This window comes from Ornithorhynchus anatinus, chromosome 5 (assembly GCF_004115215.2).
Source record: "Ornithorhynchus anatinus isolate Pmale09 chromosome 5, mOrnAna1.pri.v4, whole genome shotgun sequence".
Lineage (NCBI taxonomy): Eukaryota > Metazoa > Chordata > Mammalia > Monotremata > Ornithorhynchidae > Ornithorhynchus > Ornithorhynchus anatinus.
The window spans coordinates 28297387-28312598 of record NC_041732.1 but is presented as its reverse complement, the minus strand read 5'-3'; the positions used below and the strand labels follow the sequence as shown (position 1 = coordinate 28312598).

General features: G+C 41.6%; 1 protein-coding gene across 1 annotated transcript in view; it reads right to left on the bottom strand.

The window, feature by feature from the left end:
• Positions 1–891: 891 nt before the first annotated feature.
• ARRDC4 (arrestin domain containing 4) overlaps positions 892–15212 on the bottom strand; it is a 29183-nt gene continuing 14862 nt past the window's right edge. The window contains exons 4-8 of the mRNA XM_029066483.2: positions 12222–12324; positions 9421–9677; positions 4987–5149; positions 3483–3637; positions 892–3383 (exon numbers count right to left, since the gene is read on the bottom strand). Of these exons, the coding sequence (XP_028922316.1) occupies positions 3327–3383; positions 3483–3637; positions 4987–5149; positions 9421–9677; positions 12222–12324 (735 nt within the window). The 3' untranslated portion in view covers positions 892–3326. The remainder of the gene's footprint in view (positions 3384–3482; positions 3638–4986; positions 5150–9420; positions 9678–12221; positions 12325–15212) is intronic.

Below are 15212 nucleotides of genomic sequence, written 5' to 3'. Positions count from 1 at the left end.
ACCCAGCTAGAGGAAATTCACAGAATGTTACCACAGAAGATGGGCATGCTGAAAATATAAATTCAGGTTTGGCTAAATTTATATTTCCTATAAATTTATGCAGGATCCACAATGGACTACAAGATGATTAGGGATGTTAAATGATCACGAAGGTGACTATCTCACCTTTTCTCCAAATGTTCTGTAGCCCCTTTCAGAGTAGACAGAATATAGGGTTAAATGTACCACTTTTCTGATCCAGTCATGGCACTCATTTTCTTGTAAACAGGAAAGGTATGAAGGTGAGAAAGATCAAATGGTTAAAAATAATAATAATGATGATGGCATTTGTTAAACGCTTACTATGTGCCGAGCACTGTTCTAAGTTCTGGGGTAGATACAAGGTAATCGGGTTGTCCCTCGTGGGGCTCACAGTCTTCATCCCCATTTTACAGATGAGGGACCTGAAGCCCAGAGAAGCCAAGTGACTTACCCAAAGTCACACAGCTTAGTGGCAGAGCTGGGATTTGAACCCATGACCTCTGACTCCCAAGCTCAGGCTCTTTCCCCCATGCCACGGAACTGATAGGTTTAGAATAAATGAAGGCTGTTCTGGGACAAGATCGATGAAATGATGTTTTACTTTGGCCATTAAGGCTAAGGTCCCCTCTCATTGGAGAACAAGATCTAAAGTACTTAAAGGGTGTCAAGCTAGAAAACTTGAAATTCTCACTCCCCAGCTTTCTGATCACCACACAGTCCTGACACACTTAGCACCAGAGCTATAGCGAGCACTAGATTCTCTCTTATTCCCTCCAACTAGAGTTCTGAATATAGAACATTACCCAAGCATTTTTGGGTCCCCAGATACATTAACCTATTATCTTTAAAAGACAAAACACCACACTGGAATATAATTTAAATGTTTTATTAAAAGAACCCCGTGGGGTTTACCCATTAATACAAAATACAATAATTTTTCCTGTGGGTTAATGAACTAACTCAAACATTTCTTAACCATTTCACAGCTTTATCAAAAACAAACTCCTGAATATTGAGCTTGTTATTGTGCAAAAAAAAATGAACCCAACAAAACAAAAAAAAGAAAAACATTTAAGTTTACTCTCCAAAAGATGCACATTTTCCATTTCAAATTTTTTTCCCAGCAAACAAGTCTAAGGCCACAGTTTATTTGCAACCAAAACAAAAGGCAAAACATGTTTTTAAAGCACAGTGCAGCAGTATATTTATTCTTTCTTCATTGACAAACACCTTTGGTTGCATAAAGGTGTTATCAATGACCTCCTCAGATGACAATCCAGAATAGGCACCTGGCAATATTCTCCAGAAGGCATGTATTTTTAAATTTTGAGCAGGTATGCTGTATACAGTTTTTGGCTGGCAGTGCAATTAGTCACACCACCAGTTCAATAAGGCAAATACTTTTTTTGGCTATTCTAAGTGCTGCAAACAGACCTCTGCATTGGTAATGTGGGCACTCCAGATCTTTAAAGCCATGTAAATTACAACTTTTTAGAAACATTTAAAAACAAGGAATATAATATTTGAAGATGTTTCTGAACGATGTAATACAATTTGGTCAAAATTGCCTTTGTCAGATGGGTCTGCTAAGAGATGTACATTTAAAAAAAAATCAGATGTTTATAACATTTACTATAAATTAACAACTAAGTTTTACATTGACTTTAAACAATTGCTTATAAAAGAACAAAGTGCTAAAAATTCTAAACAAGTTAAGAGACTTTTTCAATGGAAAAAAAAAGTGAACGCATGGATATAGAAAAATCCCTGCTGCTTAAATCTTTAACTTTTAAATATAAAGTTAGTTAAACTTAATGAAGTTTTACTATTTGACTTCAGTTACTGATTAAAATAACCCCTAACCTTTTTCCCCAAGTGAAGATGTGTTCTGCTATGGGAAGGACCAGAATCCATAGCCAAAATCTTAACGATTTAGGGAAACTAATATTCTTTGTCATCCAAAAGCTCAAATGTATATTACAAAAGGAGCAGAAAGATACATCCCATCTTTCTGCAGCTTACAGCCAATGTGCCATTATTCCTTGCAGGTGAGTTGCAGGGAAAAAAACCCAAACTATCTTCTTTTAGAGGAGCCCAAAAGGACATTGCCCACCCCTTATGAGCAAAAACAATCTTGCTGTTCTGAATGCCCTGAGGAAAGGTGATACAGGGAAATATTGCACTGAACCACAATCACAGTTTAGAAAAAAGGCAGTATACTGAACAATGGGGAGAGAAACAAAGGGGCAATCAGCAAGCCAACTATCATAAAGTTTAAGAGAGAGGACTTTTAGTCTTTTGGTTCGGGAATGTATGGCATAAGTGTTTCTGTCCTAGATATATGGCTATAGTTTTTCACCTCCATTAAGTACATTTTTAATGGTGTGTGTAAATTTATAATTTCTCAATAGCATTGTTTTACAAAGGATTTTCATCTTAGGTTTCTGACTCAAAACAAGTATGCAACGCGTTCAGTCGAGGTAGGCTTAAGACTTTTGGAATATATTTTTTAAGCATTCTCTTTTCCAAGCATGTATAACTGCAAGGTTTTTTTAAGCAGAATTTCCTGATATTGGCCCCTCAAAAGAGCAAAACACAAAACACATCAAAACCTATACCCAAAATAACATTAGCATGTTAATTAGCACAGGAGATCCCTTTGAAAAGAAAAAAGTGCATCAACTATCCTCAAGATCACCCTGAACTCTTTTACAGGGTGCAATTTATTTGATAATACTGCATCATGACATGAATCAAATTGATTTGCTCAGAATCTTCTAAAACCTCAGTCTTCTAGAAGAGTTACAGTCTACTAGTTAGGATTTCAACTCCAATAACTAAGTTAGGAACTATTAAGGCCAAGACATCTGGGGTTCTCTTGTAAGATTTATATTTAGTTCCCTTGTTTTATGGCATTTCCTTGTCCTAGACTATGAAAAGATAAAGAATACTGTTTTTTTCCATGAAGGCTGAAAGGATATTGGGTTCACCTTTAAAAACCCTTAGAGCTTTGAGTGTTTTCATTAGTTTTGGGATTACTTTCTTTCTGGTCCAGTCCTCTTCATGCTCAAGATGCAGCTCCATTCAGTGTTTCTCATATCTTCATCCCACCATTTAAACGGCATCCTGAGCAACAGGCAAACTAGTTATGGGGAATGCTTTATCCCGGAAGTCCATTCATTTTCCAGAATCTCCATCCATTTGCCTTCCTGCACCATTCTTCATCCGTGCAGTTTTTCACCAGAAAGGAGTAGCAAGAAAAAGCCAATGATTTTAATTCGATCATGATCACAGTGACTTCAACTTCAGAGTATGAATGAAACGGGCTGAATCTCTTCAGTGTTACTAGGATGTGGATCAACCTATGGGAGAGATTTTTCAACATTATTTCAGGTAGGATGGGAATAATCATGCAATTCACTATTTCCATTTGCAAATGAACAATCTGAAGCATGAGGTACCTCGGAATATAGAGGTGGAGGCTGAAACCGGAATTCCTGAATATAGGCCAACATAGGGCAACACATTTCTCTTTCACAGTCCAATGGCTGAGGATAAGAAGGAATGTGTCTAGCGTATTCTTCTTCTGATACCACATCTCCATAATTCGGCGGTGCTGTGGAGAAAAAAATAGGATCTTAATGATGCTAAAAACATCAGCATTTTCCATGCAACTTTTGGATCCTCGATGACAGAAATAAGAAAAGCAATCCCTTCATTTCACATGGACACTATGAGATGTTTCCCCTGTGCTTCAGGAAATTGTGGGTCAACAATGGCCCATGAGGTATAAAACACCCTACCTGAAATTACCTTAATACTATATATTCCTCTTTAGTATTTCACTTCTAAAACTAAATTATTCCATTGTACATATTCTAGAATGATATACAAAATTGGACTCAAAATTCAGAATCCTCTACCATCTTCAACTGCTCACTCTCTGTGGGGAGAAGGGAGGACGTCCCTCAAGGTTCAATTCCATGTTCCCTTCTCTTCTCAATCTATATCCTTAGGGACTTCATCTTCTTTCATGACTTCATCTACTATCTCCACGTGGTTTACTCCAAAATCTACCTAACTAGCCCTGACCTCTCACCTTCCTCCAGGACCTCTCTAAAATGAATGCCCCACCTGCATCTCAAGCTCAACATGTCCACAACACCTCATCATCCCTCCCAAACCCTCTCTTCCTCCTAACTTGCCCTACGCAGATGACACTACCACCACCATCACCTTCCTGTCTCTAAATATGCAACTTTGGCATTATCCTCTATTCCTCCCTCTCTTTCAGGCCCCATATTCAGCCTGTGACCAAATCATTTTGGTTCTTCCTCCACAACATTTCCAGAAATCAGCCCCTTCCTCTCCATCCAAACTTCCACCACACTCATCCAAGCACCTGTTTGACACTAACTACTCCATACCCTCCTCCCTCTCATGTCCTTTTCATTTTGCTGCCTATACCATTTTCCTACAACATCATTCTGCACATATTTTTCTTCCTCAGAAACCTCCAAATGTTGACCTTTGGCTTTAAGGCTTTAATCAGCTCTTTCCTCCCTCACTCCTCTCCCACTTCACCCCAGCTCTCAAACCAAACTACTTTCTGAGTTCTCACTCATTCTAATCTCTTTCACTGCCATCCTCATGCTCACACCCTAGGTGCCCTTCTCATCTTCGAGGCCCTCCCTGATTAATCTCTTGTCTTCGGCTTATTGCCCTGTCCATTTCTTCCACATAACCTAAATTGGGTTGCCCCCCTTCCCATTGAACGTATGAACATCATATCTTTAAACCCTATTGCTGCCTCCTAGCTCTAATTTCTTATAATGTATGTCTCCTCTGCTAGTTGTAAACTCCTTGTGGGCAGGAATCATGACTACTAAACTATTGTACTCTACCAAATGCTTAGTACAATGCTCTGTTCCTCCCAAGTGTTCAATAATTACTATTGATTTTTACCTTCAGGATGTTCTGGCAGTGTCAACGTCAACCAACTCATGTCCATACTGAACTGACTAGCAACACTAGAGTTTCTGCTGCCAAATCCATGGTATGGAATTGTGCCAATCACCAGTGGTAGCTCTACCCTCAACTTCTTAGCACCAGGTATATGTACGTACACCTATATCAGAGACAAAAATACAAGTTAGAAATGATGCTAGTTAGGACACAAACTATATTTCATCATCTATTTCCAAGAGAAGGACAGATATTGATAAAAGCCACTCTGGGCAAAACAATACTAACTTATTTTTCATTTCAAGGAAATAGGTACATTTGAGTCTCCTCTCTGAACCTGCTTTGAAAACTCTGCCATCAGCAAGTCAACCTACTGAACATATAGCAATTCATCTGTTTCCACCCGCAACTCCTTGTTTCTGTTACTGCCCTCAAAAAATCTCAAACAAGTCCTCGGAAGTACGAAATTGGTGGACAGTGGAGCCAGTACATGAGCTAAGTTGTCAGTCAATGGTATTGAGTGACTACCAGAGTACACCATAATAGAGTTGTTAGACACATTCCCTGACCACAAGAATCTAAGAGTTTATAAATATATTACATTATATACATAAATTCTGTAGAGCTGAGGATAGAGTGAATATCAAGTGCTTAATGGGGAAAGATCTAAGTGAATAGACAACACAGAAGGAAGATTGAGCCAGGGAAAAGAGGACTTAATTGAGTAAGACCTCTTGGAAATGTGATTTTAATAAAGCTTTTAAGGTGGTGAGAGTGGTGATTGGTCATATACAGGGGGGAGGGAATTCCAGATCAGTGGGAAAGGGATCAGTGGCAAGATAGAGGAGATCGGGGTAGAATGAGCAATCTGGCACTAGAGGAACAAAGTTTATGGGCTGGGCTGCAGTAGTTAATCAGTGAGGTAAGGTAGGAGGGAACAAGTTTGAGTGCTTTAAAGCCAATGGTATGGCACATCTGTTTGATGTGAAGATGGATGGGCAAACCCTGGAGGTTCTTGAGGAATGGGGAGATGTTAACAAAACATTTTTTATTTTTTTTAGAAATATGCTTCAGGCAGCAGAGTGAAGTGTGGCTTGGAATGGGGAGAGACCGAAAGCAGGGAAGTAATAATGACTACTGATGCAGTAATCAAGGTGGGATATGATAAGTGCTTGGATCAGCATGTTAGCAGTTTGGATGGAGAGAAAAGAGTGGATTTTAGTGATTCATTCAATAGTATTTATTGAGCACTATGTGCAGAGCATTGTACTAAGCGCTTGGAATGAACAAGTCGGCAACAGATAGAGACAGTCCCTGCCCTTTGACGGGCTTACAGTCTAATCGGGGGAAACAGACAGACAAGAACAATGGCAATAGAGTTGGCAATAAATAGAGTCAAGGGGAAGAACATCTTGTAAAAACAATGGCAACTAAATAGAATCAAGGCGATGTACATTTCATTAACAAAATAAATGGGGTAATGAAAATATATACAGTCGAGCAGACGAGTACAGTGCTGAGGGGATGGGAAGGGAGAGGGGGAGGAACAGAGGGAAATGGGGGGAAAAGAGGGTTAAGCTGCGGAGAGGTGAGGGGGGGCGGTAGAGGGAGTAGAGGGAGAAGGGGAGCTCAGTATGGGAAGGCCTCTTGGAGGAGGTAAGTTTTTTAAGTAGGGTTTTGAAGAGGGGAAGAGAATTAGTTTGGTGGAGGTGAGGAGGGAGGGCATTCCAAGACCGTGGGAGGACGCGGCCCAGGGGTCGATGGCGGGATAGGCGAGACCGAGGGACGGTGAGGAGGTGGGTGGCAGAGGAGCGGAGCGTGCGGGGTGGGCGGTAGAAAGAAGGGAGGAGAGGTAGGAAGGGGCAAGGTGATGTAGAGCCTTGAAGCCTAGAGTGAGGAGTTTTTGTTGGGCGTGGAGGTTGATAGGCAACCACTGGAGGTGTTTAAGAAGGGGAGTGACATGCCCAGATCGTTTCTGCAGGAAGATGAGCCAGGCAGCGGAGTGAAGAATAGACTGGAGCGGGGCGAGAGAGGAGGAAGGGAGATCAGAGAGAAGGCTGACACAGTAGTCTAGCCGGGATATAACGAGAGCCCGTAGCAGTAAGGTAGCCATTTGGGTGGAGAGGAAAGGGCGGATCTTGGCGATATTGTAAAGGTGAAACCGGCAGGTCTCGGTAACGGATAGGATGTGTGGGGTGAACGAGAGGGACGAGTCAAGGATGACACCGAGATTGCGGGCCCGAGAGACGGGAAGGATGGTTGTGCCATCCACGGTGATAGGGAAGTCTGGGAGAGGACCGGGTTTGGGAGGGCAGATGAGGAGCTCAGTCTCGCTCATGTTGAGTTTTAGGTGGCGGGCCGACATCCAGGTGGAGACATCCCGGAGGCAGGAGGAGATGCGAGCCTGAAGGGAGGGGGAGAGGACAGGGGCGGAGATGTAGATCTGCGTGTCATCTGTGTAGAGATGGTAGTCAAAGCCGTGAGAGCGAATGAGTTCACCGAGGGAGTGAGTGTAAATGGAGAACAAAAGAGGGCCAAGAACTGACCCTTGAGGAACTCCAACAGTTAAAGGATGGGAGGGGGAGGAGGCGCCAGCGAAGGAGACCAAGAATGACCAGCCAGAGAGATAAGAGGAGAACCAAGAGAGGATGGAGTCCGTGAAGCCAAGGTGAGATAAGGTATGGAGGAGGAGGGGATGGTCGACAGTGTCAAAGGCAGCAGAGAGGTCAAGGAGGATTAGAATGGAGTAGGAGCCATTGGATTTGGCAAGAAGGAGGTCATGGGTGACCTTAGAGAGAGCAGTCTCGGTAGAGTGGCGGTGACGGAAGCCAGATTGGAGGGGGTCCAGGAGAGAATGGGAGTTAAGGAATTCTAAGCAGCGATTGTAGACAACTCGTTCTAGGATTTTGGAAAGGAAGGGTAGTAGGGAGATAGGGCGATAACTGGAGGGGAAGTGGGGTCAAGAGCGGGGTTTTTTTAGGATGGGGGAGACGTGGGCATGTTTGAAGGCAGAGGGGAAGGAGCCATTGGAGACTAAGTGGTTAAAAATAGAAGTTAAGGAAGGGAGGGGGGCAGGGGTGATGGTTTTAATAAGGTGAGAGGGAATGGGGTCCGAGGCGCAGGTGGAAGGGGTGGCACTTGCGAGGAGGGAGGAGATCTCCTCTGAGGATACTGCAGGGAAGGATGGAAAAGTAGGGGAGAGGGTTAGTGGGGGGGAGGGGGGAGGCGGAGGGGTGACTTTGGGGAGCTCAGACCTGATTGTGTTGATTTTTGTGATGAAATAGGTGGCCAGATCATTGGGGGTGAGAGATGGGGGAGGGGGAGGAACAGGGGGCCTAAGGAGAGAATTAAAGGTCCGGAACAATTGGCGGGGGTGACGGGCATGGATGTCAATGAGGGAGGAGAAGTTTTGCCTGGCGGAGGAGAGGGCAGAGGACAGGAGGACTGTGATGGGGCATGGGTGGGGAAAAGAGAAGGGGGGAGGGGGTGAGGAGGTGGTTTGGTTGGGGGGAGAGTAGGGGGAGGGGGAAGAGGGGTAGCGCTGGTAAAGTGGGGTTCTAGGGCGGGGGAGGGGAGGGGGGAGGAGACAGAGGAGAGAGCGGGAAAGAGCTGAGTGAGAGAGGGGAAGGGGAGGATAGGAAGGGGCGGGGGGGGGGGAGGAGGGACAAGGTGAGGCCAGAGAGGTGGGTGGCAGCACTGACAACAATAAACAGTAACAAACGAAATCGGTAATATGGCAACATGATACAGTATGATACAATACAGTAGTGTTAATAAGTGGGCGATGACCAGGGTCGGGGGACGACCCGACCCTACCCGATCAGACTCAAAGTCAAGCGGCTAGCGGCCGAGAGAGTAGGCTCGATTAAGGGCCGACCTGATCAAACTCAAAGTCAGGCGGCTGGTGAGGCCAGAGAGGTGGGTGGCAACACTGACGACAATAAACAATAAGTGAAATCGCTAATATAGCAACATGGTACAGTAAGATACAATACAATAGTGTTAATAAGCAGGTGATGACCAGGGTCGGGGGACGACCCAACCCTACCCGATCAGACTCAAAGTCAAGCGGCTAGCGGCCGAGAGAGTCCCAGAGCTCTGAAAGCATTTGGTAATGGGCTGAGACAGATGAATCAAGGATAAATGTTATGATTACAGGCTTGGAATAGAGGGAGGAAAGTGGTATTGTCTACAGTGATAGGGAGGACAGGGTTTGGTTTCAGTTAAACCCTTTTGTTAATTTTGATAAAAGATATAAAACAACTCCATTCTTACACTGCAAATTAAAAAATGTAATATCTTTTCCTAAACATAAGGCTAATCTGTAGGGAGACATTAATCTACCTGGTAGCTCACTACATTACATGCAATTATTGGTATCTCACATCTGTTTCATAGTTGAGGTTCTCAAAAAAAAAAAAAAGCTTAACTCACAGCTAAGAAGTAATCCACTCTGATAATAGAGCAGTTAAGGATGGATGGAGAAACAGGTGGGATTTTCAAAGTCTTGCCATTCCAAGTATCAGTACTTCCAGAAGCAATGTGGTTTCCTCGCACATTGGCAACCATTTGTCGGATGGTCTTGGTCTTTCCCCTGCCTAAGTACGTCTGTGTTTGGATGATGGCAGCTTTTGGAACAATTAGTCGGGAGGAACAATTTTCGATTTCTGCATAGATTGGTATGGCCTCACCTACAAATATGGAATTAGAAAAGTCAACATACATACAGTTTATGGAAATGGGACAGAATTCATTATTTAGTTCCATAGATACAATTCTTCTACTTTTGCAAAGTAAGAAACAGAGGCACTAATTGATGGAATAAAGTAAATCCAGGACGGTACAAGTACAGACTGGATGCCTTCTTCCCCATGATAAGGATGCTGTTTAAAAGAAATTAAAAAAAAGTTAAAAACGAGACTGTGAACTGAAGTTAGATGGGTCCACTGACAGCTAAGATGGGGCTCTTAGATAACTCCCTTCAACTCAAGTGGTACAGGGAGTGTGTTCAACCTGATGATCATGGATCTACCCCAGTGTTTAGTATAGTACTTGGCACATTAAAAGCACCTAAATACAGTTGTTAATTGGGTAGAAGATATGGGTTTGAATGAAGCATTTTATAGAGAAAAGCAATTAGTTTTACAGTAGCAGTTCCCAAGGACATTCTGCTAAAGCTGTGTGTTAAAATAAGTGAAGTGCTCTTAAGTACACCTGGAAATCTTGTAGGTTGGGTGTCACACTGGAGAAAAATGGATCTGAAGTTTTTTGTTTCCACTTCCAGGCTACTGGGTAGCAGCATTTTTAAAAAATTCTGGATTGTTTAGTTAGTAATTTAAGGCAGTACATAACAGGTAGTACAAATAAGAGCAATATTTTATGGTGGCTTCCCTGACCCTGAGAAATAGTTTGTTATACATCTTGTCTCAGACTATTCCTGAGATGCAGGAAGAGGCCCGTTTTGTAAATGATGTACTTTATGGATTGAAAGAATAAATTATTTGGCCAAGGTTACAAAGACAAGACTTGGCTCTATGCAGCCCAAGGGAAATAGATAATCCAGAGTCCCCAAAGTGGACTTAATTAGGCTGTCTACATGCAAAAGAGGAACTGGATATTTCTCAATACTCCACTTCACTTGATAAGTGCAGATTCAAACGACCACACAGACAGAACTAGAATCAAGCTGTCTTGTCTTCAGCATTACTATTTAAGTCCAAAAAATAGTGTGACAAAACACATAAATCTGTTCTAATGCATGAGAGGAAGCAGATGAAGATTTTAGGAAGCTGAGTAGACTACAGAGATGACAGTTTTTGTTTAGAAAGGCAATTTAATAAGACAGTAATTTCATTTCACATGTCTTTAGCTTTCTTTACTACAGAATTGGAGCAGAGGGCACCTTAAATACTAAGGAACTGCTGATGACCATGCTACCACCACTCTGCCCCTGAAGAAATGGAAATCACAAATTTATTAAAAATTTTAGATGTTGGAAACATTCTATTTTCTGGACTCATAATGGGGGAGGGAGCTGGGTAAAAGAAGCTCACTAAACAACTCTGAGCAGAACTTATTTAAATCATATTAAATCACTTGTATATTTAATATGTTACACTCTCTCTCAGGTTGTGAGCTGCATAGGGACAGGATCTCTCTTTTATTCAATCCTGTATGTATTTACATTCTCAAAAGCCACATGCAGCATTACAGGTATGTACTGTAGGCACTTCAATATTAATAATGATGCCGTGTTATACATTCTGCTTGGGACATTCTATTATAATGTTCCTCCATATGACCCTTTATGTCTAGGGTGATTTAAAGGCCTATCAGATTCCTTCATTCAATTTATATTTATTGAGCCCTTACTGTGTGCAAAGCACTGTACTAAGAGCTTGGAAGTACTAAGGAGTATGATGAAAGGCAGGAGAGGGCCCACTGAACTTCCAGGAAGAGAAGTAATTTGGATAGAACAGGGCAAGATGGATGTTGCTCAGGATGAAAGTCTTGACTTATGAACTGGATTTTCTACAGATCAACCAATACATTTTCTATGCTACTAGGGAAGGAAAGTGACACTTTGAACCTCTAAAAATTTTGAACTGAACAAATAAACTCAAATAAAAGTAAATCCCATTCTATATTTCAACGAAATTTCAAAAGGCTAACATTTACTAACCATCTACTTTTTATAAAGAACACATTCATAAATAAAAGTAAACCAATCTTTAAGAGTGTATCAAGTGGCTTCTGCAAAAATCTCAAGCCTACATCTCATTGATGAACCCGAGCCTGATCTTGTCTATCCCTCCACTAACCCTATTCCCCTGTCCTTGCACTCTGCCCATCACCACCCCCACCATATGTTCCATACCAACACTCTCTCCACCTTCAAAGCCTTAAGGTCATATCTCTTCCAAGCAGCCTTACCCTATTTTCCCCAAACTTCCTCTTCCTTTCTGTGTCATCTATGCATTTGGATCTCTACCCTTTGGGCACTTGGTATTCACCCCACCCTCAGACCCACAGCACTTATATACATATCTAAATTAGTTATTAATGTTTGTTTCTGCCTCTAAACTGTAAGTTCATTGTGGGCAGGGACCATGTCTACCACTTCTCTTGTACTGTACTCTCCCAAGCGCTCTGCACACAGCACCCAATAAATACCTCAGATTGATTGGTCAAATGTTTTTTTAGATTTCTACAAGATAAAACAAAAATGTGCTTACCATTACAATATCCCTTTCTATCAATTTTGGCACTGAGAGAGACTAGTCCAGAAGCCAGAAAACAACAGCCCACCATCTTCTCTTGAGTCCTCGATATAGGGGTCTAGAAGAATAGCATAATAAAGCAATCTTCAGGAAATATTATTTCTACATTATTTTCCTGTAAAATTTATACACTTTAAAACATGATTTTGTATGTTGAACCTTAATCTTACAAATTGAACCCTAGTCTATTGTGAACAACTGAAGGGTGACTCTCCAACTCCACAGGTTCCTGTAAGGACAGTGCCTGTTCCAATCCATGGGCACTTGCACTGAATGCTTAATAAGGGGTTAAGGTGGTGGCCACAAGCTCCTAGAAATTTTACTACTGTTCCCCTTTCTTAATAACACTTCCTTTATATGTTCCTAAGAGAGAGGACTGACATCTCTGAATTTAATCTCTGAGAACTCACAGACATGTCTGATTCCATTGGAAATTATGGGAGAGTTGGTAGAGGATGGTGCATTGTTTGGTCCCCGTATTTGCAGTGAGAGAATAGTGCTTAATGTCTGTCAATTCTCAATCCTCTTGCAACACACGAGCTTTGAGGTAACTCACCAAATACTATAGGGTTGCACTTACTATGGGAGGCCATCACCCTGGGTATGAAAATATGTGAATTACTACCACCTACCTTAACAGCTGCTTTTCAAATTCCATTTACTTAAACTCACACACTTCAGAATATAAAAGAAACTCACCCAATGTTGGGACAAAATAATTGAAATGCACAGTAAGTTGGTTAGGGCTTGTCACAAACCCTGTCCCTGTATATATTTTTTCTTTTATTTATTAAAACTAACCAAAGTGAAATACACTCAAGCCCTGTAGATTGCGCTACCCCCACTAACCGGCTCACCTCACTACTTCAGTCAGCCACGAAAGGAGGCAACATCACTTGTTTGGGGGTGGGGATGGGGGTAGGGGTGTCCACTCCCCCTTTTCCTTCCTCAGGGCTTCAGCCAGTGAAGAAGAAGGGAAACGGGGGTTGGGGTGGAGGGTGAGGCAGTGACCATATTTGCAGCAATCGATAACTGGTAGCAGGGACTGAAATTCAGACAAAAAAACAAACACTGGAGCACTGGGAGTAGTGGGTGGATTGGGGAGACAGGAGACGGGCCTGGGTTTGGGGTGGCTGGAAATGAGGGAAGGGAAAGGGATAGGCTTTATAGTGGGGTCTTTACTTAGCCGTGGGGCTCTGCAGAACCTAACTAGTTGCATGTAAAGCTGGAATAAGTGTCTGTCATGTTACAGCCATGTTTTCAAGGAACGTAACCCAACTGTATCATGGGGTTCTCCTGCATGCTTAAAAATCATATTCATTCCATACTATTTTTACAAAACTGAACTTAGACAATTTCAAAATACAGAAGAAATAAGTCGCTTATGACAAAAATTACACTGTTTTAGCCTACCACAATAAAGTCTCAATCTATATAACTCCTGCAAAATAGCCTTACATAAGAAACATCAAGTCATCTTTACTGAAATACTGAGTTCTAGTTAGCCTTGTATTGATCACCCGATAGGGGGAATTGTCCTAAGCATATAATTGACAATCTTGTCTTTATAATTCCCACATACGAAGTATTTCAAAATACCAAAAATAGCCAAACCTTAGACTTTGTCGATATATCAAGTCTAGGAGATAAGGCTTAAAACTTAAATAAGCTACCAAGGTCCAAAACATGGTTTCTTTGGCAGCATCAGACTTAACCTGGGACTATGAAAACAGGCATAAACAACATAATTAAGTGTCCACATTCATATTGGGGCCAGGCTTGCAATTAACTAAATCAAAAGACATTTTCAATTAGGGATATCAGTTGTGCAATAACATATCTAGGTTTCAAAAAGACTTAGAATTGAAAATAAAACAAGAGCTATACACAGCAATGTGTGCCCAAATTTGAACATCACATAAGGGAGTACTCTCAGATAGGTCTGAATAATAAAGAATATCCATTCACTTAATATGATAAGACATTTAAAAGGTAAATGTCTCTTACCACCATCTAACTGATTTTGTTTTGTCTATTTTTAAGGGGTCACTGAATCCAGAACAAAAGTTCTTATATATTTTTCCTTTATGGGGAAAGACATAAATGACAGCTGAGCAGTCCATCTTTAAAAAGGAGAATTGAAATTTGCCTGTGTGCTGAATTCTGTGCTGAATGCTGTGAAAAATACAAATCAAAAATAAATGCAAAATCTAGGTCTGTATGAGCAAAATTTCTTCCCTAAAATATCTGTGGGCCTCAACTATTTATTCATTTTTGCAATAAGGTTCTGGAATGAATTATCAGCCAAGTACCTGCCCTAGGGCTAGGGTAAACTGACAATACAAGTTCAGGCCTAGTTCAGGGAGGCTTAACTGATTCCCAAGGCAGTCTATCTTAAAGGAAAGGCCATAAATCCAGCAGTTGGCAGACCTAGATTCTAGTTCCGGTTCTGCCACTGACTTGCTGTGTGATCTTATGCAAATTACTTAACCTTTCTGAACCTATTTCCTTATCTGTAAATTGGGATAATCACATTGTCTCCTTATCTCAACAGGCTCTCATCTCCTTATCTCAATCTCAATAATGATACAGTGGCATTTGTTAAACTCTTCCCCGTGTAGACTGTAAACTTCTTATGAGTAGGGAAAGAGTCTGCCAAATCTGTTGTATCATACTCTCCCAGGAGCTTAGTATAGTGCTCTGCACATAAGTGCTAAATAAATATCACTGATTAATGTGCCAAGCACCGTATTAAGACCCAGGATAGAAAACAGAATAATCAGGTTGGACCCAATCACTGTACCTCTTTGGGCTCGAAATCTAACAAGGGAGAACAGGTATTTAATCCTCATTTTACAAAAGAGGAAACTAAGGCACAGAGAAGTTAAATGACTTGCTATGGCCACACAGCAGGCAAGTAGCAAAGGTGGAATTAGTATCTAGGTC